Source organism: Canis lupus, chromosome 1, assembly GCF_011100685.1.
Source record: "Canis lupus familiaris isolate Mischka breed German Shepherd chromosome 1, alternate assembly UU_Cfam_GSD_1.0, whole genome shotgun sequence".
In the NCBI taxonomy this organism is placed as follows: Eukaryota; Metazoa; Chordata; class Mammalia; order Carnivora; family Canidae; genus Canis; species Canis lupus.
In genome coordinates, this window is record NC_049222.1 from 17,213,317 (window position 1) to 17,238,259 (window position 24,943).

Here is a 24,943-nt window from a genome sequence, read left to right on the forward strand (position 1 = left end):
GGACACTGGATAATTGTACCCAAGAAAGAAAGCAGCATTTTTAGTGACCTCGCCTCAACACTTTGACAGCAAACAAAGATGGGATTGTAAAGAGCAGAGACCCAACCTCCACACTGGCATTTGGAAGCTGCTGGGCTTTCACTAGATTCCAGCACCGAAGGATTTATTTTCTGACTGCAACTCGTCTGAGTCACCTCTCGTGAGTGGCCTTAGGTTCTTAGAATGCCTACCTTTTCCTCTGCTTGGGGTTCCTGATAGTGAGAGCTGGGCTAGGCACCCCGCTCCGTGTCTCGGTTCAGTCCTCTGCATCTCTCTCAAAGGCAGACTCGGGTCGGTGGCCGGAGGCAGTGGGGAGGCCCGGCCGTCAGACCCCCTCCGCCTGGCTGCCTCGTAGACAGTCCCGGCCAGGGGCAGGGCCAGGCCCAGCGCGGTGAGGCATCTGCAGGGAGAAGACTCGTGTGAGCAAAGCCTCATCACGCCAGCACCAAGGAACATGCAGAGAAAACAGCCCAGTGACACCCAAACCACTACACCCTCACTAAAATACAGATAAATACCTAACAGTTTTAAGGGGGGGGGGGTGGCATTCGAGAATAAATAATGAAAAATGATAAAGTCAAAGATGAATGGATTTAACTAAATTCTGTATTATAATTGTAAAGAAAGATCATAAGCCAAAGCACCCTAAACACCGGGGAAGATACTTGCAGCTGAGAGGACTAAGGATTCCTATCTTTAATCTACATTATATGGGTTCAAAATCAGTAGGAACCCAACTCATACACACATGGGGAAAGAGGAATGAAAGGTAGGAATCAGATAAACTTGGGGGAGAAAACTCTTTGTTATCATTTTTTTAAATGTTAGTTAAACCAATTTATTTAACCTACCTAATTGGTAACCAGTTGTAATAAAGGTGGCTTTTTTGTGTTTTGTTTTGTTTTGTTTTGAGATTTTTCTTATTTATTCATGAGGGACACACAGAGAGAGGTAGAGACATATGCAGAGGGAGAAGCAGCTCCCCATCGAGACTCGATCCCAGGACCCCGGGATCACACCCTGAGCCAAAGGCAGATGCTTAGCCACTGGGCCCTCCAGGGGCCCCTAAAGGTAACTTTTGATGCGGGTGATGGGGTGGTGGTATAGACGTGGATGTCTCCGAGGGGGCAGTCACATAAGTGAGGTTTTCTTACCAACAATTCCAGCTACGGGCCAATTCTATCCATGTATCCTGAGGACCAAGGTGTGATGCAAACAAAAAGTAACAGGCGGGACGGGGGAGGGCTTGTGGGAGAAGCCCTGCCTCAGACAAAAGAAATTAATCTTCAGAGGTCACATGACAGGAGCAGGAGTATTTTGGGACGGGAGACATTTCTCAGTGACTCTGAAATTCAATCACATATGGGTGTGGCCAGCCTTCCCCTCCGACACTTCCAAATTTTCTGGGTTAAGGTACAAGGTGACCTGCCACGGAGCACGTGGCCAGACATCAATCAGGAATAAAAAGTAAAGGACTCCACGTAGTTGGCAAGTGGCAGTTGATGACACGGCCCGGACACAAACCTCCCAACCAGGTACCTCGGATGCACGTGACTATACTCACAGACACACGGCAGCAAAGGTGTCGAGGGGGAACATTCCAGCAGCACATCTAGCCACACCGGTGCCAGATGAGGAGGAAGGCTTTCTTGTGAAGAGGGAGAGAGAAGGGGCCAAAAATGAAGTGTTTCTGATTCTTAAAATATCTACGAAGGGGGGAGAAAAAGAGAGATCGTGTTAATAATACGATAAATAGACTTTTCCAAGAGCCTTAAGTCTATTATTTCAAAACAAAACTTTGATATTAAAAGGGCAGTTGGCTTTTCATAAATCTAATGTACAGATGGGGAAAATAAGGCACGAAAATGCTGAGATTCACAGAAGGAGGAACCCAGCCCAGCACTTGGTGTGGCCCGAGCCCCCCAGAATTCTTAGCCCAGACTCCCGCATCCTCCCCCGGCACAGCGCTGGGAAGGATGATCCAAAAGGCACCATTGCCAGCTCAAATCTGTTTGTAAACAAGCTCCTACAAGAGGGAGAGAAATGCAATAGGAGATGAAAAAAATGCAATGGGAGCCCCCAGGCCGGTGAAAGGTGCTCCCTAAAACTGAAGCTTAGAAGCACCAACCCAGGGCATGTCTAATTGTCATTGCAAGTAGTACGGAGGGACATTAGTGGTAAAAGGAGGGCAGTGGTCCCAAACTTTCGAGTGCTCCAGAATCATGTGGATGATTTGGAGTGCTCCAAATCATCCATTTGCCGCTCCATCCAGGGCTCCCTGTCTCCCCTCCCCTGTAGGCTGATGCAGTAGGTCTGGGGTGGGGCCTGAGAATTTTCTAAGCAGACACCCAGGTGCTCATGTTGCTGACCAGGGCGCACACACTGAGAACTGCACGACCAGCAAACTTGCGAAGCTTCAGCAAAGGTTGGGGGGACACAGTGTGGCTTCATCAAACAGCTAATCTGATTATAAATAGCAACAAAAAATAAAATAAAATATTAAGCGCCCACTGGGTATGAAACGTGTTTCAGTCATTACCTTTAATCCATCAAAAACCTACAAGGATCTATTATTTACCTTATCTTACAGACGGGGAAAGTTCTCCTCGGGTTAAGTTCACGCACTTAAGCATAGTAGCTGAGAATACAGGTTCTGCAGTTTTGCGAGCCTGCATCTACCCTTTATAATATGACCATGGACAAGTTACTTCGTTGCTCTGTGCCTCAGTTTCCCCCTTTGCAAAACAGAGATAACGGTTCCTTACAAGGTCGTTGCGAAAACCAAATGTAGCAATAACTGTAAAGCACTTAGCAAACGCCTGGTACAGTCAGAGCTCAATAAACGTCAGCTGTCTCTCTTATTGCTGCTACGTGGCCGGGACAAAACTCACCCAGGTCTGTATGAACCTGAAGAGCGTGGTCCTCAGGCTACCTCGGTTCACCACAACGCATTGCCTAGACTGGCACTCAGGAGGCTCGGGTTTGAGCCAGCTTGCTGTGTGACCCTGGGTAAGTTACTTCACCTCTCTGGGTCTCGAGTCCCCCTCTGGGTAATGAGGAAGTGTAGGTGGGACACACTGTCTTCTAATGTCCCTTCTACCTCCAACACCCATCGTTGCCATGAGTGTGACCAGAGGGTTTCTGAATTGTGCCAATAGGTCACTACAAGATTAATAATATGTATTAACCGTGATTCTTAATTGTAACCTGCTAAGGGTGAAGGTAGGAAGGAAGGCGGAGCTGTCCAGGTGTCCCCGGCACTGGCCAAGGGGGGGTGCTCCATCACGCAGGTCCCCAGAGGGGGACACAGCAGCAGACTCCTCGGTATCTGATTCCATTTGCTCGGAGTCCACGCCCCCGCCCAGCTGCTGCCTGGCTGTACTTGAATTTACCAGACTCTTCCACTGACACACAAGCGTGCGCACCAGCCGCCCTGTCTGTCCCCGTTGGAAGCTTTCTGTCTAATTTTAAAAGGAATCAACTGGCAATCTGTTCGATCCATGAAGCACTCGGGAGCCTCTGGGGAGGCTGTAGCAGGCCCTCCGGCCTGACTCCGGACGCACTGGGAGCCTCCTGGACCTACAAAGCAAAGCCCTGCTCCGTCCCTGTGGTGACCAGCAAGCATCCTCGGAGGCCACAACAACCAGAACCTTCCTTTGTCAGCTCGAACTGCGCAGCACGTGCTGGAGGCCACAGAGAAATCCAAAACCGAGGTGTTACAAAGCCTTGTAGCTCATACTCTTAAAAATCTTTTAAAAAAAATTTTTTTTTTAATCCAGGAGGCCCTGGACATAATGAGAACCACAAGACCACGGAATTAGGAATTAAATGATAAAGTGTACATCTGTCTGGGCTGCCAGACTAAACTTCCTTCCTTCGTCTTCCATTGTTTTTAAAACTCTGCTTCTCGGGGATCCCTGGTGGCTCAGCAGTTTAGCGCCTGCCTTTGGCCCAGGGCATGATCCTGGAGTCCCAGGATCGAGTCCTGCATTGGGCTCCCGGCATGGAGCCTGCTTCTCCCTCCTCCTGTGTCTCTGCCTCTCTCTCTCTCTGTCTATCATAAATAAATAAAATAAATAAATAAATCTTTTTTTAAAAAAATAAAAGTCTGCTTCTCCTGAGACCTGCAGCTTCCCGTCTCCAGGGGCACAGGCTGCAGGAGGCTGGAACACGCTTGCGTCATCTCAGATGATGGTCTTCCTTTTTTTTTTTTTACAAATTTATTTTTTATTGGTGTTCAATTTGCCAACATATAGAATAACACCCAGTGCTCATCCCATCTAGTGCCCCCCTCAGTGCCCATCACCCAATCACCCTGTCACCCCATCCCCCTACCCACTTCCCCTTCCATCACCCCTAGTTCATTTCCCAGAGTTAGGAGTCTCTCATGTTCTGTCTCCCTCACTGATATTTCCCACTAATTTTTTCTCCTTTCCCCTTTATTCCCTTTCACTATTATTTATATTCCCCAAATGAATGAGAACATACAATGTTTGTCCTTCTCCGATTGACTTACTTCACTCAGCATAATACCCTCCAGGTCCATCCACGTCGAAGTAAATGGTGGGTATTTGTCATTTCTAATGGCTGAGGAATATCCCATTGTGTACATAGACTACATCTTCTTCATCCATTAGATGATGGTCTCCCTGCATCCCCGTCATGGGGAGTCTGCACAGGCCCCGAGGCCCATGAAAGCCGCTTACAACCCACGTTGCCTCAGTCTCCCCGGGGGAATCTCTCCCGGAGGTCAGCAGTCGCCCCTGGATGAAATCTAAAGGGCTGAGCAACAGTGTCCAGACCTGGACAGCCAGAAGCGGGATGACCCTGCCCACCACCGTGACCCCAAACATACTCCAGGCTGTTGGACACCAACCATTAGAGCACTAGGCATCCCTGGGCCAGCCCAAGAAGCCAGAACAATGTGGCGTGTGTGTGTGTGTTGGGGGACGTAGCAGAAAGGGTTGACCTGGGTCGCACTGAAATGGTCATCAGCTTTGGCCTCCAGACACTCGGGCCCCTCCTCATTCCCACGGGGCAAGAACACAAGTGGGGGGCTCTGCGGGACGCCCCCACCAGCTCCCACCCCACCACTTTTCTCTTCCCACCTTCTCCCTGTTCCAAACCACTAAGTTCCTTACCTGTGGAGTGTGGACAACCTAAGCCCCATCTCCCTACCCACCACCCATAGCCCCCCCCCTACTTAAGCAGGGGCTGGAAGCCAGCTGGGCAGGGAATTCTGGGGTTCCAGATGCCCAGAGTGTGACTAGAAGAGGAGAGAAGGTGGGCATGGCCCCGCAGACACCTCATCCCATGGGGAGGACACAGCGAGAGGAAGGCCGGAGGGGTGGCCCTTAAAGTGTGGGGTCGAGGGCCGAGGGCTGCACTGCAGACAGCACCCCTCTCCCAGCCTCCAAGGCACTCACCCTCCTCTCAGGCCAATCCCAGGGCATCAGGGAGCCCAAGGGTCAGGAGAGGAAGAGAGTGAGTAGAACAGAATGGAAGGGACCCTAAAATCAAAGGGACTCCCAGAAGAGACTGTTACAGACTGAATCGTGTCCCCCCCTGTGCCCCCAAATTCCTGCTGTAGCCCTAACCACCAGGACCTCAGATTGCGGCTGGAGGTAGGGCCTCTGGAGAGGGGACTGGGTGAAAGGGATCTGGTCCAGCTGGGGTCCTTATATGAGACGAAGCTTGGACACACGCGCGCACACACACACACACACACACACACACACACGTGGGCACACATGCAGCCAGCGAGCCCGGCAGAGAGGCCTCAGGAGAAGCCAACCCTGCCGACACCCGGGCCCTGGACCCCGGATCCCCAGAACCCGAGAGGTGCATTTCTGTTGCTGAGTGCCCCGGCCTGTGGTATTTTGTCGGGGCAGCTCTGGCCAACAATCCGGAGACTCGCCCCATATCTACACTCGATTAGTGGACACTCGGGCCAGGGTGGGTGGACAGTTGGTTTTCCTGGGCTCGCCCACCCTCCCCAAGGGTCCGGAGTCAACGTCCTCAGTCCTAGCAGCATTGAGAAGAAGCGCCAAGTCCCGTGCTAAACCCTGCCGCCAGAATAAGCCCAACCGGCGGCCTGTGCACCTCCAGTGGAAGTGTCTACACTGCCAGATTCTAGGTCTCTACAGGGGGAACAGGAGAGCTCTGTTTGCTCTGTTTCCCACCAATATCTCTCCACGCACCATCTGCAGCCCCTTCAGGAACACAGGGCAGCTCTGCCCCACACGCCCCTTCACCCTAACCACCCTGGTTCTCTCCCGGCAGCCCCGCGGCACCCCAGAGCACCCCAGAGCACCCCAGAGCCCCTCTGCTCGGCTGCCCGACCCGAGCCCTCGGTGGGAGCTCCAGCGCCGACTGCCCCGCAGCCTTCTGCTCCAGGCACACACCTCCCCCACTACCTAGATTGTAGGGTCCCCCAAATGAGCGCCTCCCAAGTCCTTTGATTCTCCCTCTCCCGGTGCACACAGGTGACAGCACACAAAGGCCAGACGGGAAGAGGCCAAGGAATATTTTCTGGATTAAACTGAGAAACTGGTATTCCGAGAAACGTTTCGGATGCCTTTTGAGTCCTACTGAGGCGCTCGTGTGGGTGATGCCGGAGACGCTATTAAAATAGCTCCATTTTCTCAATCAGAGCTCAGGGACTCCCTGAGAGACAGTGGGGGCAGGGGGAGAAGTCACCCCTCGACGTGCCAGCGCCGTCGGTCTATAGAGGCTCCTAGTCTTGATTACACGAGGCAGGGAGGGATAAACCAGCCTAAGGGAGCCCGGGAGAGAGGACGCGTGTCAGGGACGGTCACACATTGAGGGTCGGCAGCCCGGTTCTCATTGCTTTGGGCCACTGACAACAGAGACGCAGTGGCCACCATATAATGTCATAAAGTTTCCGTGAAGGGGGCACCTGGGTGGCTCCATGGGTCAGGCCTCTGCCTTCGGCTCAGGCCAGGATCCCAGGGTCCCGGGATCGGGCCCCGCATCGGGCTCCCTGCTCAGTGGGGAGCCTGCTTCTCCCTCTGCCTGCCTCTCGCCCTGCTTGTGCTCTCTAGCAAATAAATAAATAAAATCTTTTAAAAAATAATAATAAAATAGGGGCACCTGGGCGGCTCAGTGGTTAAGCATCTGCCTTCGGCTCAGGGCGTGATCCTGGAGACCCGGAATCGAGTCCTGCATGGGGCTCCCTGCATGGAGCCTGCGTCTCCCTCTGCCTGTGTCTCTGCCTCTCTGTGTCTCATGAATAAAAAAACAAAACCTTTAAAAATAAAGTAAAATAAAATAAAATTTCCATGAGACAGGAGACTGAGAGTGAGTCCCCAAGAATGGAAATATGTAGCCCTTCAAAGTGGAGTCTGGATAAAATTTGCTAACTCGAGCTTACAGACCCTTCCCCCAAGGCCCCTGCTTCTCCAGCTCTGTGCTCCCCCGTTACACTCCAGGCCGATTTGCCCACCTTGTATCAAGCACCTTCTAAGTGCAGGGCCCCAGGGTTTGTGGCTGTGAGTCACTGTGTTCCCGACAACCTGTGGCATTTAAGGGACCTCAGGGATGGAGGCAAACTAGGAACTAGGCATTGGGTAGCCTTCTGGGTTGAAAATAGTCCTGCTTGAATTGTGTTTCTCCCCCCCCCCCCCCCCCGCCCCCTCCCAGCTCCCTAACCCCTCGGGGCTATGACTGTGGCCTTGGGGGAAACAGGGTCTTTGTGGATACCATCAACTTAAGATGTGGTCCTCCCTGGTTAGGATGTGAGTGGTCCCTAAATCCTGGGCCCTCAGACACAGAGGGGAATTTGGTAGCAGAGAGACAGGGAGGAAAGCCATGTAACCAGGGAGGTAAAGACAGGAGGGATGTGCCACCTGGCCTGTGGCACTTTGTTCCAGGACCCAAGCGGGCCAGGCCGGGGGCGCTCAGGGGGCTGAGCCATCACCCGGGCCATCACCGGGTTTGAGCTCCTCACCCCCAAATTCTATCTGGACCCTCGTGCCGGAGGTGACTGTCAGCCTCCTCGACCCTCTCCAGCGACTTCTAGGAGATGCCAGAACCGGAAAGCCAGTTTAGCGGAGGCACCCAGGCTCTATTTTGGAACAGATATGATAGAAATAGAATGTATTTTTTTTTTAAGATTTTATTTATTTGAGAGAGAGCAGGTGAGCGAGAGAGCAGGTGAGCGAGCATGAGCAGGAGGGAGCAGCAGAGGGAGAGGGAGAAGCCGGCTCCCCACTGAGCAGGGGGCCCACCCTGGGACTCGATCCCAGTGAGTTAGGGACAAGTGGGGCAAGGCAGGGCTAGGCAGGGGGGCACGGAAGCAGGCTCACAAAAACCCCAAAAATGCTGAGGTATAAGGAAACTGGAGATAGAGGAACAAGCCAGGCCACCCTGCCCAAAGGGGTGGGTGGGGAGGGTGCCCTGTTAGAACAGCTACTTGCGACCAACAAGGAGTAACCCAGACCCCAAAGAAGAAGTGAGCCATTAAAGATGGTGTCACTAGTCCTTACTCAGTGGTGATGCCAACAGATAACGTTAAAGGGATTTAGGTTCCCCGATTAGGCTCTCATAAAAGGCCAACCCTACAAACCCTCAGGGGCAGCCCTGCGAGGACCCCGCTCACTTCTGAGAGCTTTCCCTGGACCTTGACTTAATAAACCTCTAACCCTTCACTCACTCCCCCGTGTCCGCAAGATTCATTCCTCGACTCCGTGAGACCAGAGCCAAGCTCTCCCGGGTCACCAGGACCAGAGATCATGACCGGAGCCGAAGGCAGACACCCAGCCGACTGAGCCACCCAGGTGCCCCAGAAATCGAGTAAGACGACTTAAGGGTCTTTCACGTGTCTGCGTGGAAATGAGAAAACCTTTACTTTTATGACCAAACAAATCATGCCTTGTGACTCACACATATTTGGGGAACCGCTTGCGGGCGTGGGTCCCCCTTTTACTGCCTGTATAGACTCCCCTGCAGCTACAGGCTTCGGAGCTGCTCTTCAGGACAACCTGGGCCACAGTCCTCAGGGAGACCACGAACAAAGGGTTTGCTAACCCACTTGGCTTGGCCTTCTGTGGGTCCACACGCTCAGCACCCTGGTGTGACATACTTTCCTTCTCCAGAGCTCGCACAAAGTCAGGTAGCTGAAATGTTAGAATATCCTACGCCAACCACGCTGTGCAGTTTTTTGTTTTTGTTTTTGTTTTTTTGCCTGGAAGCAATACACTGTGCCCTGTCCAGAACCTTCTTCCCTCTCTCTGCAGTCTCGGGCTCATTTCTTCTTGGCTTGTCCATATGGTCCCCACACGTGAACTCCCTGCTCTCCTGCTCTGGGTGAGCGAGGCCTGCGTAGACAGCTACCTACGGGCGCCACTGCTCAGCTGGCTGCCCCCACATCTGTAAAGGGAATATTGGCTACTCCAGCAAAAAGCTTTGAGGGACAGCCAACGAATCCTTTCCGGACAGAGACCGTTTTTTCCTGGGCAAAAAAAGCTCCCATTTCTACCTGTTGCCTCTGTGCAGAAGCTGGCGACCCCCTCGGTGGTAAGAGGAAGCTCCCCGTTATATCCACCACCCTCCCCCCAACCACCCCAGAGCAGGGCCCTTCCTCTGCCCAGTTCCTCAAAAGGTAATCATCAAGGTATCTTTGTATTGATAATAGCGGCTCACCTTCCACTTGATTCTAATGTCAACTCCAGCTAATCAGCTAAGCATTTGCCAGAAAAACTAGGCTAATTGATAAATCTCTTAAATAATAATGAACATTAACTCAGACTTAGTGAGCCATTTATTCACTTGAAATGCTAATCTAATAACAACCCCCTGTGCATTCATCTTCGTTGCTAGGATATTGATGGCCTCGCCAACCAGAACTGAAATTGAAATTTAATTCTTCACAATTGGTTTTCTTTTTAACAGCACATAAAATATTGGCCTAGATAGACAGATACTCGACCTGAATCTGTAGGGAAGATCATAAATTCAGAGGACGGTGTCAGGTCATTGAAAACTAACTGCAGGATGAACACTTAAAAGAAGATGTTTAATAAGCGTGCGATATTGTGATATAATAAGAAATCTATATTCGGTCTTCGTGCCGGGTCTACATGCTCTGGCCCAGAGCTCGTAAAGCCCTTGGAATTTCCTGAGCAGCAGGGGTGGGAGGAGTGCGTCCTCTTATGCACAATAAGGCCCTTTCAACCAGACTTGAGTTGATGCTAACAAGATGACTCCAGGAGGAAGGGGCTGTGATTACAGGATTGGAACCTTCCAGCCCATCTCCCACTTCCGGGAGGGATGGAGGCTGAGTTCATCACTAATGGCCTGTGACTTAATCAAGTGTGTCTACATAATGGGACTTCCATGAAAACCCCACACAAAAGGGCTCGGAGAGCTTCAAGGTTGGTGAACACATGGGTACCGGGTTGGGGGGTACCCTGTGAGGGCGGGGAAGCTCCACACCCCTTTCCCAATGCCTTGCCCTGGGCATCTCTTCCATCTGGTTATTCCTTTATAATAAGCCAGTTGTAGTAAAGCGTCTGAGCCATGAGAGCAAATGATCAAACCTGAGGAGGACACCATGGGAACCCCGGATTTGTAGGCACATCAGACAGGAGTGTGGGTAACCCCGGGACCCCCTCCTTGGCACTGGTGACTGAAGCTGGGGGGATAGTCTTGTGGGAGAGAACGAGCCCTTCACCTGTGGGATCAGCACTGTCTCCAGGTAGGTAGCGTCAGGGTTGTGCAAGGTGACTGGGGAAACACACGCATTTGGGGTCAGAAGTGTTCCGTGAATAGAGAAAGAGGGTCTTCCTTTGAATGTGTTGTGTGAGCTCCTATTTGTAAAACCGTAATAAATACAGAAGACCCTAGCAATCAAAGCCCTGGGCTTTAAAACTCTCCATTTGAAAATTCTAGAAGAGTTGGAACTGAAATATGTTCATCCCAAGAGGCTAAGGCCAGAAGAGCCTGTGAGGCTGCAGCGAGATGGAGCCTCACTGAGCTTCGTTGGCTCCCTTCTCCCTGCAGAGGAAGTGGCTGGAACCCCAGGAGATTAAGTGATTTGCCCCAGACCGGATCGCACAGCTGGGGAGGCCACCCCGGGACCAGACTGGGGCCTCCTAGTGCTAATCCATCACAACACAGCGGCTCCCCAGCATCCGGGTCCGGAATGGCCTGGATCTGCCAGGGGACAGATTCCCACCCCTGGGCCCCGGCACAGAAGGCTCACCACAGAGAACCAGGCCCAACCGGGCGCTGTGGGGGACGGGAGATCGTTTACATTAAAAATTTCATTGTGTCGGGGCACTTGGGGGGCTCAGTGGTTGCGCATCTGGCTTCGGCCCAGGTAGTGATCCTGGAGACTTGGGATCGAGTCCCACGTCGGGCTCCCTGCATGGAGCCTGCTTCTCCCTCAGCCTGTGTCTCTGCCTCTCTCTCTCTCTCTCTCTCTCTCTCATGAATAAATAAAGAAAATCTTTTTAAAAATCAAATAAAATTTGATTGTGTCAAATTTTAGCCTTTGCCTTCTCATTATTCTTTCTCCCCCTTCCTACCTACTCCCTTCCCCTCCCACCACCTCCATTCCCAAATCCCCCAAAAGCCATTATTCTCCATTTCTTGGACTGAACAGGATGAAAGGTTGGCACATTCCTGAAGGAATGGCCTTTCCTGGCTCCAAGGAGTTGGGGGGCGGGGGGTGCCTTTCAAACTTTAACGCTGCGACCATAGTTTCCCCGGTTATCTTTCAGACCTACCCAACTGGGACATCACGGTCACATCCTCTTCAGTGCAAGAATCAGGGACACACACGCCCACGCTGTATTCGGTTCCATCCTGGAAAACGCAATGTCACAACGTGCTCAGCCTACGTGCACCGTCACCTCTAAGGCCGCTGTTGAGCGCTGCCCGAGAATTAAGATTGGGGTGAGGAGAGAAGGGGACTGAAGGAAGTTTGCTGACATCTGGGAGATGGCTTTCCCATCACAGAGTGGTTTGAGTAAATTCACAGAGGATCAGATGCTGCGCTCATATTTAAATCAAAGTACGCAGATTACCTAAAAAGCCACCCCCCTGCTTCGTGGGACAATCTGCCCGGGAGAACCTGTCCCCCACAGGACAGGTCACGGTAAGGTCCGACAGTCCTACAGTTTTCAACAGAATCGCCAAGTTGCAATTTCTTTGGACACAACATACCAAGCAAAGATTTTGCTAATCAATCAAGCCCATGACTTGAAGGCCCGTCCCAATCAAGAAAAGATCAAATCACAACTAAAGCATTTCCAGAATGCTTCTTCTAAACGTGTAACTTATATGACTGCCTATGCCTGACCTTTTGGCCTGACATCAAAACCATTAATCTGCTTCAAAAATAAGATATGACATTTGTACCCTCTGATCAAACCCTCAAGTCATCACCCTCAGTGGGATAAGGGGAGCTGGGTGCTAATTTCTTTCTCTCTAATTAGTAACCAGTGCAAGACCGTTCTACAGCATTAGAGCTTGGATTTCTTATAGCTCTTTTATATGGCTGTTTTTAGCCAGCCTGTTATTTTTTTGTTTGTGTCGTGTGACATCATAAAATCTATTTTTGTATTTGACAGGAGGCCATGTTGTTCCCGGTTTTATTTTTCAGCAGCAGAAGAATTAACGTGCTTTGGAGCTGGTGAGCCCTGTGACCTCAGTCACAGACCTCAGTCAGATGTAGGGATGTTTTCATAGAAGTTCTGGCCCATCTGCTAAAATAACCTCAAATTCTTAGCTCAGAGCTCTGTTTCTGGGACAAGATTTTAGGTAATGGGAAGGCCGGCCTCCTTTTGGTATTTCCAAAAACAGATGGTGAGTCAGGAGTTAATGCCCAGAGACATGGGCTGGGACTTGCCCTTGGATTCCGCATGAAGGTTGTCCAGAAGTCTTGCCCCATACACTGTGGCGGGAAGAATGTCTGAAGGCCTATGCGGTTTGTGGACAACTGCCCCTTAGAATGTTCCACACTCAGAACATGCAAGTGCAGCTGTTTGCAATTTAGTTTTAACTTTCTGCAAAACATCTTAATAGTTTTGGGGCTTTTTTTATTAAGAAAAGCAACTGATGGTGTTGTATGGGGCTCCCTATCATGAAGTTCAGTTGTCCTCCGAGAGCATGCGTGCAGACCCCCCAAGCTCACCTGCAGGAAACGAAGCTTGCAGTACTGCCCTTGGAAACTCCCCGAGGGAGCCCGGCTGGAGAGGCATTCACTGTAGGATCCCAGCCTGTCCACATTTCCGTTAAGAACATTGCTCCCAAGCTTCCCAGCGGAGTCATACACTGAATTTCAAAGCAAAAGAAGTAGGCGAGGTTAGCTTTGTGGTGTTACTTTCAGATGAATTTATAGGCCCTCGGTTCCACCTTCGCAAGCAATCGGTCTGAGCTGACCGCAGAGAGGCAGGTGCATTCAGAGGCCATCCTTAGAGGCTGCATCTTGGATCCGCAGCCCCTGTCGTCACTGAGGGAGAACGATGATGTATGTTCTCGATTCGGTTGCATGGTCTGTTGCTGGGGGAAAAACTTAGGAATTTGAATTCTTTTAAATAATAAATGTGGGCGCCTGGGTGGCTCAGGGGGTCTAAGTGTCAGCCTTCAGCTCAGGTCATGATCCCGGGACCCTGGGGTCAAGTCCCACATCAGGCTCCCTGCTCCATGGGGGAGTCTGCTTCTCCCTCTCCCTCTGCTGCTCCCCCTCCTGATGCTCTCTGTCTCTCTCTTTCTGTCAAGAAAATAAATAAAACCTTTTTAAAAAAGAAAAAAACGAATTTATTAAAAAAATAAATAAATGCTTTGAGGGAGTAAAAAAAAGATGCAGGAATAAAACTTGGTAGATTTTCTTTCTCCTCCATATAGCCAGGAGAAAATACACAGTCTTTAACATTTTTTTTATCCAGTTTTATGGGAACTTATTTTAGACTATTTATTTGTTTATTTATTTATTTATTTGAGAGAGAGAGAGAAAGAAAGCACAAGCAGGGGGAGGAGGAGAGGGAGAGGGAGAAGCAGACTCCCCCCTGAGCTGGGAGCCCAATGTAGGGCTCGATCCCAGGACCCCAGGGTGTGACCTGAGCCAAAGGCAGACACTTAACCAACTGAGCCACCGGGGCACCCCTACTTTTTTTAAAACCCTCAAGAGCAGAGCAGTCATCAGGCTCTACTGCTAATGGCACTTTTCACTCTGGTCCAGCAAATCCCTTCTTGTTTGCTTTGTGCTCATTTATGTCCTTGTACCCTTCGGTTTAAATAATTCATTTCCTTTCATTTTTCTTCATCTCTCCCTTCCTCTCTCCCTTCATCACTACCCCCACCCCATACATTTGACGTCCGTCCTCTCATTCATAGGTGTTCTTGTTTTGTGTAAGTGAATTTACAATTCATATAAAGGATTTTGTGCTTCAAATCTCCTGTTTCTATACAAGTCACTCAGTGCTATGTTTGTAGTATTATTCATGTTATATTTATGGTGTTACTGTGCTCTCACAGTCCAGACCTTCTAACTACCTGTACTAATTCATCAGAATCTTAGACTTAGGGGATCCCTAGGTGGCTCAGCGGTTTGGCACCTGCCTTTGGCCCAGGGCGCGATCCTGGAGTCCCAGGATCGAGTCCCACATCAGGCTCCCGGCATGGAGCCTGCTTCTCCCTCCTCCTGTGTCTCTGCCTCTCTCTCTCTCTCTGTGTCTATCATATAAATAAATAAATAAATAAATAAATAAATAAATAAATAAATCTTAAAAAAAAAAAGAATCTTAGACTTAGCTATTCCCTGGGTGACAGAGATGATCTCTAACCCACAGAAACACCCAGAGTGTCCCCATACAGACCTATGCGAGGCTTTAGCTCTTGAGCATATGATTCTTGATCTCAGGGTCATGAGTTAAAGATCCATGTTGAGTGTAGAGTGTGTTGGTGGGGCGGGGGGGAAGATAGCTAAAATGTTATCCGGGGGTACCTGGGTGGCTCAGGCAGTTAAGCATCTGATTTCATCTCAGGTCATGATCTCAGGGTCCTGGGATCAATTCCTGCATCACATTGGGCTGCCTGCTCAGTGGGGAATCTGCTTCTCCTTCTCCCTCTGCCTCTGCCCCTCCCTCCACTGATGCTCCCTCTAATAAAAAAATAAAATCATTCTAAAAAATTAAAATTAAATGCTATCCAGTTGTTGTTTTGATTTTCATGTCTCTAATATAAAGAAATTGGGATATTTTTGTCAGCCGCCCATTTAAGTCTTGTCTTCTGTGAAGTACTATTTGTATCCTTGGCCCATTTTTAATAGATTTGCTCTTTGATGTGTAAGAGCTCCTTCTTACTCTATCTACTTGTCCTTGTCTACACGAGTCACTGAAAACATTCAGACTCATCTGCAGGTTCCTTACCCATGGCGTCCTCTGTTGGACAGAAATCCATTCTTCCAAGTCTGCACTCTCTGTTCCAGGCTTTCAACAATCTTTGTTCTGCTCAAGTCTGGCTACGTAATTGTTAGGGCTAATGCAGAATGAAAATGCAGGGCTTCCGGTTTAAAAATTATTAAGAATGTTGAGATGGTGACAACAAATTATACCTAAAGCAAGCATGGGACTCTTTTACACGTGGGGCCTTGTGTAACTGCAAAGGTCACCTGTCTTGGACACCAGTCCTGGTTCCAAAACCAGAACCATATGGTTTTTGTTAATATGGATTTGTAGTATGTTACGTATCTGCCTTTAGTCTTCTTTTCAAAGTTGAGCTAATTTGTAGGCCATTAAGCATTCATACAAATTTCGGAAACTTTGTATTCAGAAAATATCAGAAAAAGTGTATTGAGCTCCTTGAAACATCTAACTAGAATACTGATTGAAATTGCTTCAAATTTATAGATGATGTGGGGGTAAGTTGACACCATTTTTGTATTAAGGCATCATTGGGTGTCATGCAATTTACTCCAGTCCTCTTATGTGTTCTAACATGAAATTTTACATCTTTCCTTGGTAATCTTAAAACAGATTGTATAAACAATTCCTAGATGGTGTATAGTTGGTTGTTTTCCTTGATGTTCTATTTTCTTTTTTTTTTTTTTTAATTTTTTATTTATTTATGATAGTCACACAGAGAGAGAGAGAGAGAGAGAGGCAGAGACACAGGCAGAGGGAGAAGCAGGCTCCATGCACCAGGAGCCCGACATGGGATTCGATCCCGGGTCTCCAGGATCGCACCCTGGGCCAAAGGCAGGCGCCAAACCGCTGCGCCACCCAGGGATCCCTGATGTTCTATTTTCAATTATATTTTCCAATCGATTGTCGCTGGTGTGGAAAAATGCCATTGATTTTTGTAATGGGTTCTGGCATCTGGCACATTTGCTGAACATTCTTATTAGTTTCACAATCTTATTTCTTCCTCGTCAATTCTTATACCACTTCCCCCCCCCCTTTTCTAGTTTTGGAATTGAAATTATAATCAAATTTATAAAGTGCATTGGGCAGCTTTCATACTTCGTAGTTTCTGGAACAACCATAATTAATACTGGTTGCTAAGAGTTGGTAATAGTAGAAGGAGGGGTTACACACATCAGCAACATGAAGGAGATCTTCGTGGTGATAGATAGTTCGGTGCCCTGACTGTGGTGTGGGTCACACAATCTGCACATGTGCTCAAATGACAGAGCTATCCACACACATGGTTCCCGTGGCAATTTTTTTTATATTGTACTATAATAACGTTCGAAGCAACCATTGGGAAGAACTGGAGGAAAGACATGGGGCCCCTCTTATTCCATGTTTTCCTAGATTCTGTATTTTTTCCCTTGGCATCCTTTTATCACGGGGCCAGTTTTTGAATTAACCACATTTTCTTATTTTTTGTATTTGTGATGCTCTGACATTTGTTGCCTCCCTGGCTGGGGAGAGACTACCCTTCCTACGGTTACCCAATTCTTAGAGCAAATGCTTCCCCACATGGTCCCTCGACACGCATGGCATGCCCCCACCTTGGGAAATAGAAGTAATAAAAATCTTCCAATGGCATTGACCTCTTCATGTTGTCACTCAGTCACCTCCAAAAATTAAAGCCTAAAATAAATCAAGGCACAACTGATATTCTTCTATACGATTTTTGCAACTTCCTGTAAATCTATCATTCTTTAAAAATAAAAAGGTAGGGCAGCCCTGGTGGCGCGGCGGTTTAGCGCCGCCTGCAGCTCAGGGCGTGATCTGGGGACCCTGGATCAAGTCCCACGTCGAGCTCTCTGCATGGAGCCTGCTTCTCCCTCTGCCTGTGTCTCTGCCTCTTTCTCTCTCTCTCTGCATCTCTATGAATAAATAAAATCTTTTAAAAATAAATAAATAAATAAATAAATAAATAAATAAATAAATAAATAAATAAATAAAAAGGTATTTTAGGGATCCCTGGGTGGCACAGCGGTTTGGCACCCGTCTTTGGCCCAGGGCGCGATCCTGGAGACCCAGGATCGAATCCCACATCGGGCTCCCGGTGCATGGAGCCTGCTTCTCCCTCTGCCTGTGTCTCTGCCTCTCTCTCTCTCTGTGACTATCATAAATAAATAAAAATTAAAAAAAATAAAAAATAAAAAAAATAAAAAGGTATTTTAAAAAGTAAGTGTTGAGCGGCTTTTACCTTTTCAGAGTTTTTAATTTTGAAACCTGGGGTTTTCATGGTCATTCAGTGTTCTAAGTGTTTTGTAAACATGTTTGTTTTTAATCTTCCACTACGGTGTCTTTTTGTGACCCAAGGGCTCTCTAGTAACATGTTACTCGGTTTCCATACATGTAGGGTTTCTCTTTTAGCTCTGCTTTTGTCATTTCAAAGTCAAGTAACTGATTATCTTTCTTTCTGGAAATTTTCACAATTTCCTCATTGTTTCTCATGTTCTCAATTCTAGGTCTGTCCTGATGTGTACGCTGATGTGAATTTTCCTTATCAGTCTGGTTTGGCGATCTGTAAACCATTACAGTCTGACATTTTTTATCTTCTAATTCTGGAGAAAATATTGCTATTATTTGTTAAACATTTCCTTCCTTCTGCTTGTTTTGTTACATTTCTCCTTCTGATGGCATTTCTGACCTCAAAATCTCTTAGTGTTTTGTTTCCCAACTCATTATCCCCTCTGGCTACATTTTGAGAGTCGTCTTAAATGGATCATCCAGCTCCTGGTGTTCCTTGGCCTCAATGTACCTTACTATTTATCCCATCTATTGTGCTATTTATCTATTTCAACTATTGTTACTCTAATAGTCCCTCTTGATTTTAGGATCCTTTTTTTTAAAAAAAGATCGATTTATTTATTTATTTATTTATTTATTTGAGAGAATTTGCACGTGAGTGGGGGAAGGAGCAGATGGCCAGGGAGAGAATCTTAAAGGAGGCTCCCCATTGAGCAGGGAGCCCCATGCAGGGCTCGATCCCAGCACCCTGAGATCATGACCTGCACTGAAATCAAGAGTCAGATACTTAACCAGCTGAGCCACCCAGGCAGCCCTTGACTTTATGATTTCTTATTCATATTTTATATTACCAGTATTCTTCATTAGCTCTGATTATATTTATTGTGTTCGTTTTTTTTTTTAAGATTTATTTATTTATTTGAGAAAGAAAGAAGAGGGAGGCAGAGGGAGAAGGAGATGAAGAGAATCCCAAGCAGACTCCCCTCTGAGCACAGAGCTCAATGCGGGGCTCAATCTCTTGATCATGAGATCATGACCAGAGTGGAAATCAAGAGTAAGATGCTCAACTGACTGAGCCATCCAGGTGCCCCTACTGTGTTTATTTTAAATCTTTGATGACATATCTGTTCCAATAATTCAGCTTCATATTTGTTCAATTCATAGTCATTAGCTTCAAGAATATAGTAAATATGATATAGTTGGATTTTCTTTTAAGCTTGATTAATAGGATTCAGTTAATCACTTTCCCTTAAAATTACTTGGTATTTTATAATCCTCACATTATGCCAACAATAATCAACATATGGAGCCTATTATGTGCCAGGCGCTGTTTTGAATGCCTTCTATGCATTTTCTCATTTACCCTGCACACAATCCAATGAGATTATGAGTAATCATTTTCCTGTCCATTTTACAGATTTATAAACTGAGGCAAAAGATGTAAACAACAACATGAATCTGCCCCTTCTTAACTGCTCACAAGAATTAGAGCTGGGTGTTTAGCTAGTAAGGATCAGAGCCGTGTATTCAAATCCATCTTGACCTGAACCCATAGACTCTCGCCCTCCGAAGTACCCCAAAATACTCTGTTTTTGTCAATTATATAAGTTCTTATATATATAACTGAAGATAATGATATTCCTTAGGATGAGTGGGGAATAAAACCCCACCTACAGCTTGGCAAATTATGCACCTCTTCTTGCATTTCTGCCTTTGTCTTTACTAATAATTGGGTTTCTGAGAGTTAACCTAAGAATCAAATTGAAGGAACTCTATCTTGCTTACCATGCTGTGCTTTAAAAAAAAAAAAAAAAAAAAAAAAAAAAAAAAAAAAAACAACCTATACATTACTTTAAAAATCTCCTAGCCAGAACTGGGCAAATAGTCCTTGATGAGCAATCCAGGCTTTCGCCAGGAGCTCAAGCCACTTGGGCTGAGCCAGCAGGTGTCTGTTATCACTGGCCTCTTTAAATGATTCTAACTATTCCAGGTTGTTGCTATAATGACAATAGCTGACCCTCCCTTATTCCCCCCTCTCTAATCTCTGACCACTCCGAATTTTAGAGCTGGCATCCATCTGGTCATCTGTAGCCAGCAATCATCTTTTAAGCTAAACTGTCTGAATTACAAGACTGACCATGTCCCGCCCCTCGTCACAATTGTTTCCAGACACTATGAATAAAGTTAAAAGGTAACTTTCAGAAAAGAGGACATATTTACCGTATCAATAACTTGGACAAAGTGTTGTATTCAGATTATATAAAGAACCCTTACAAATCAATTATTTTTTAAAAGTCAAAGAAGCTAACTTAAAATCTGCAAAGGATATGAACAGGCAACTCTTGGAGAAGGAAATCCCAGTGACCAAAAAACATGAGAAAATTGTTCAGTCTCACCAGCAAACCACAATTAGACACCATTCTTTTCTACCCATCTGATGGCTTAAAAATTTATAAGGTTGACGGAATTAAATGTTAGTAATAATATGAAGAATTAGTTCTATCAGTTTGGCCTCCTAGAAGCTATTCTCCCCGCTAACAGCAACTAGGTGCTTGGACAATTACCACTCCCCTACTGTGTACACTTTTTTTTTTTTTTTTTTAGTTTATTTATGATAGTCACAGAGAGAGAGAGAGAGAGGCAGAGACATAGGCAGAGAGAGAAGCAGGCTCCATGCACTGGGAGTCCAATGTGGGATTCGACCCCGGGTCTCCAGGATCGCGCCCTGGGCCAAAGGCAGGCGCCAAACCGCTGCGCCACCCAGGGATTCCCTGTGTACAGTCTTGACAATCAAAGTGCTCTTTCCTGTCACTAGTAGCCAGTGGGGTCCCTGGTAGCTGCTGTCACTCTACCCTCCCATTCCCTGTGACATGAGGTCAACCGGCGCTAGTGTGGAGTAAAGTCAAGGCCCAAGGCAAAGCTTGGGCTTTGTTCATCTACCAGTGGTCGGCTGGGAGGCTGCAGACTGGGCACGGCCATGGTAAGTATTGGCACAGTTCTGAGCTCAGCAGGTCATTGGGCTTCCTCACCATCCTGTGAGCTGCCTCGTGGTCTGCCAATAAACTCCCCTTTTTGCTGACACTTCTCAGAGTTGGCATCTGTGGTTGAACCAAAGACTCCTTCCTAACTGATAGCCCCAGTGATCCAGCAAGCTGATCCAGCAAATGATTCAGCAGCTCAGGATCTGCCCCAGGGAAACACATACGAGCATGCAACTGCAAGATGGTTGTGGCAGTAATGTCCATAAAGGCAAAGAAAAGATAGACACAAACTATTAGGTTGGACCATATGAAAAGTCCATTTTGTGGGACAAGAACTGTTTAATGTCAGAAATTTCAAATTTCAATTTGCTCTGTCAAGCAAAGGTGCAATGAACTATGTATGGTACTTTCATATTTTATAATGCTCTGCAACAACTAAAATAAGATAGATCTCTATTTGTTGCTATAGGAAATGCTCCAAGAGATACTATTCTGATGGGAAAAAGTTCAGGAACAATAAATGTAGGGGCACCTGGGTGGCTTAGTTGGTTAAGTGGTCAACTCCTGATTTCACCTCTCTCTGGTCATGATCTTAGGGTCATGAGATGGAGTCCCATGTTGGGCTCTATGCTCAGTGGAGAGTCTGCTTGAGGATTCTCTCTCTACCCTTCTTCCTTTGCCCCACTCCCTGCTCGCATGCTCTCTCTCTCAAATAATCTCATCTTTTAAAAAATACTTTTTAATTTTACAAAACAATATGATATCTTCCTAGTAGATATATAGACCCAAAAATACAAGGAGAAGGTTCTAGAAAGTTCTAGAAGGATAGATACCTATTGATAACAGCTGGGGACTGAGAATTAAATAAGGAAACAAGAAACTGCTTAAACTTGGTCTGTACTAGGGGTACCTGGGTGGCTCAGTCAGTTAAGTATCTGCCTTTGGCTCAGGCCATTTTCTCAGAGTCCTGGGATCGAGCCCCACCTCAGGCTCCCTACTGAGGGGGGAGTCTGTTTCTCCCCCTCCTTCTCCCTTTGCCTTTCCCCCTGCTCGTGCTTTCTATCTCAAATAAATAAATAAAAATCTTAAAAAAAAAAAGGTCTGTATTTTTTTGATTCCTTTACAGCGAGAATAGATACATATATTATTTAGTAAATATGATATATAAACAATAAAATATGTTTTAAAAATTTTAATCAATATATATATATATTAAATTCTTCAGTGGTATTTCATTATGTAGAGTTAGGAGCTGGCACACTGTGGCCCTGTTTTTTGTAAGTAAACTTTTATAGGAATACAGCATCTCGCATGTTTCCACGTTGTTAACACTGCTTTCTAGAGATACAGGCAGGGTTCAGTAGCTGCAACAAAGGCTTCCCACAAAAGGGAAATATTTACTATCTGGTCATTCAGGGGGATACTGCAGACCTCTTCTCCAGAGCTGGGATTCTGAAGCCTGCATAGACACTGGAATCTCCTGCGGTATCTTTAAAAAATACTAAGACCCAGGCTTCACCCTCACAAAGAATGAGCTCCGAGTGTGGCTTGGGCATTAACTGGGCATTAATTTTTAAATTTTCCCAGGTGATACTCTGTGCAGCCAGGCTGGATGGCTCTGATCTTTAGGATTAATTCTAGACTCCTCAGGGTGGTTTAAAAGGCCCTTCATGACCTAACCTGCCTCTCCAGGCTCATCCTCCCACACCCACACCCATTTCCTCTGCTCCATTATACAGAACTCACCAGGCCTGCACTTGTCTGTTTTTCTGCCTGGAATGCCCTTCCTTCCTGTCTGCCTGGCAAATGCTGAATCATCCTTTGGGTCTTGGCAGAAAGGTGGTCTCCCCTGGGATGGAGTCTAGACCCTTGCTTGGTGTATCACACTAAAAGGCGTGTAATGGTTCACCTGTCTGTCTCCCATGTGAGGGAAGGGTTGTGTTTCCACTAATGGATATCTCAGAGGAGGAGTTCAAAAAAACATTTGCTGAGATGAATTAAACTTTCAAAAAATAAAATTTAAATGCCAAAAATCCAGCTCCATGAATATATTTTGAAGTCCTCCATGTGTCAAGAAAACCAGCAATAATTTTTTAATATTGGATATATTTATTAGAGATAAGCTAAATGATTCCCTGGTTTCATTCTCTATCACTGAGTATCTCAAACACTGTAGCTGGAAGTTTAAGGAACTGGAACTAATAAGAGTCCAAGGAGATTAAAACAAGAGAGATGCCGATACCAAGCCTGACTTTACCCTTACATAAAACTCTAAAGGATTAATAGAGAGGGGTACCTAATTATTCAGTTGAAAAGATCAAATTCCGCCTTTTTTTTTCTTGTTGGGGTTCTGCTTTGTAAACTCATTGGATTTATGGCTTTCTGGCTGAGGTTATTTTGAATGCTATGCAAATTTCCAATTGCATTTGCTTCCTTTCTGATTATGAACTCAATCGGACAAGTTGCCCTTTCCCTGCCTCCTGCTTAATTGGTTTTTGTCAGGAAGCTGAGATGCTGGGCCATAGGCACCATCCAAATAAAAATACAAAGTGATTGTCTTGGGAGGGAGGCAAAGGATAAACTAATGATTAATCCCACCTGCTACTTCAAATCACATGGCAGTTGTTTCAAATTTTCATCTCCAAAAGATGAAAAACAACTCGTTTCCATTCTGCCAGAATGGAAATGCTAATTGGCAGACAGATTTGCTTTCTCACATGGTGGTGATGATATGCAGATATTAAAATATAGAGCTGATTAATTTCTGAGTTTGAAAGGAGGAAAGAAAGACCCTGGTCCAGTGGTCTTATATTTTAAAATATGAATGCACTTATACCATGAAGCTGAAGGCAGCAGAAGCTTCTAGAATGCCAAACCACAAATAAATTCTGAAATTATCATCTACAGCATTAACAGCAAATATTTATTATGCACCCACCAGATCACTGTGTTACACTGGAGAATTTTAAAAACTAGAATTGAATAGTCCTTGCACTATAGAGGATGATACAAGGCATACACATAAAATACTAGCCCTCTGTTGCCAGAGACCTCCTTGGTAGTAAGAAAGAGATCTGAAGGTGTTAATCAATTTGATATCCAAAGTTCCTAAAGCAGCTTTTTACAAACACCTTCTGGTAGTCCCCCTTGTGTCTGGTCACTATTAATCTTGGACTTGGAGAATACAAATAGCAGGTATATTCGTTTTCTGTGACTATTACAAATTCCTACAAAATTGGTGGCTTAAAACCACAGGTATTTGTTCTCTCACAATTTTGGAGGCCAGAAGTCCAAAATCAGTATCACTGGGCAGAAATCGAGATGTCAGCAGAGTCGCACTCCTTCTGGAGGATCCCCGAGAAAACCCATTTTTTGCCCTTTCCAGCCTTTTTTTTTTTTTTTTTTTAAGATTTTATCCATTTATTCATGAAGAGACACACAGAGAGGGAGGAAGAGACACAGGCAGAGGGAGAAGCAGGCTCCATGCAGGGAGTCTGATGTGGGACTCAATTCCGGGATTCCAGGATAACGCCCTGAGGTAAAGGCAGATGCTCAACCGCTGAGCCACCCAGGCGTCCCTGTCCCTTCCAGCTTCTAACGACTGCTGGCACCCCTTGGCTTGTGGCCACATCACTCTAATGTCTGCCTCTGTGGCTGTATCACCTACTCCTCTGTGTGTCAAATCTCCCTGTGCCTCCCACTTCTAAGGGTACATGTGATTGCATTTAGGGCCCATCTGGATAATCCAGGATAATCTCTCCTCAAGATCTCAAGATCTTTAACTTAATCTCACGGGCAAAATCTTGTTTCCATATGAGGTAACATTCACAGGTCTCAGGAATGAGAATGTTGAAATCACTTGCGTGGCTGTGTTTCAACCTACCACAGCATGGATGTGTCTGAAATTCAGCTAATCCAGAGATGTCAGTGGATGCCACTGTGTCACCCTTTCTCTATTAAAAGATTTTATTTGTTTAAGCATTTTTTCTATTCCTAGTTCCAGCATGAGTGGAGGGGCTGGCCTTGAGTAAAACAGCCTCCAGACTGACAGTCAGATGGGAAAAGAGGCAACGTCTGAGAATCCAAACCAAGTTGATGGTCAGTCCTCCAATGATAACAAGAGAACAAAGGCTCAGCTGGGATCAGTGACCAGCTAGCCCAGTGAGCACCTACCTACAGCTTGCCTCCTGAAACAGGGTATAAACCATGGGCCTTCCCTTCCAGGAAAGAAGATGAGACACACAGGGA

The 24,943-nt window shown here is 46.6% G+C and overlaps 1 protein-coding gene across 2 annotated transcripts in view; it reads right to left on the reverse strand.

Moving 5' to 3' along the window:
* LOC610160 (O-acyltransferase like protein) overlaps positions 1-24,943 on the reverse strand; it is a 76,391-nt gene that overhangs the window by 44,367 nt on the left and 7,081 nt on the right. For both annotated transcript variants that reach the window (XM_038525884.1, XM_038525885.1), the window contains exons 2-5: positions 13,199-13,338; positions 11,790-11,868; positions 1,604-1,745; positions 231-439 (exon numbers count right to left, since the gene is read on the reverse strand). In XM_038525884.1, the coding sequence (XP_038381812.1) occupies positions 231-439; positions 1,604-1,745; positions 11,790-11,868; positions 13,199-13,338 (570 nt within the window). The remainder of the gene's footprint in view (positions 1-230; positions 440-1,603; positions 1,746-11,789; positions 11,869-13,198; positions 13,339-24,943) is intronic.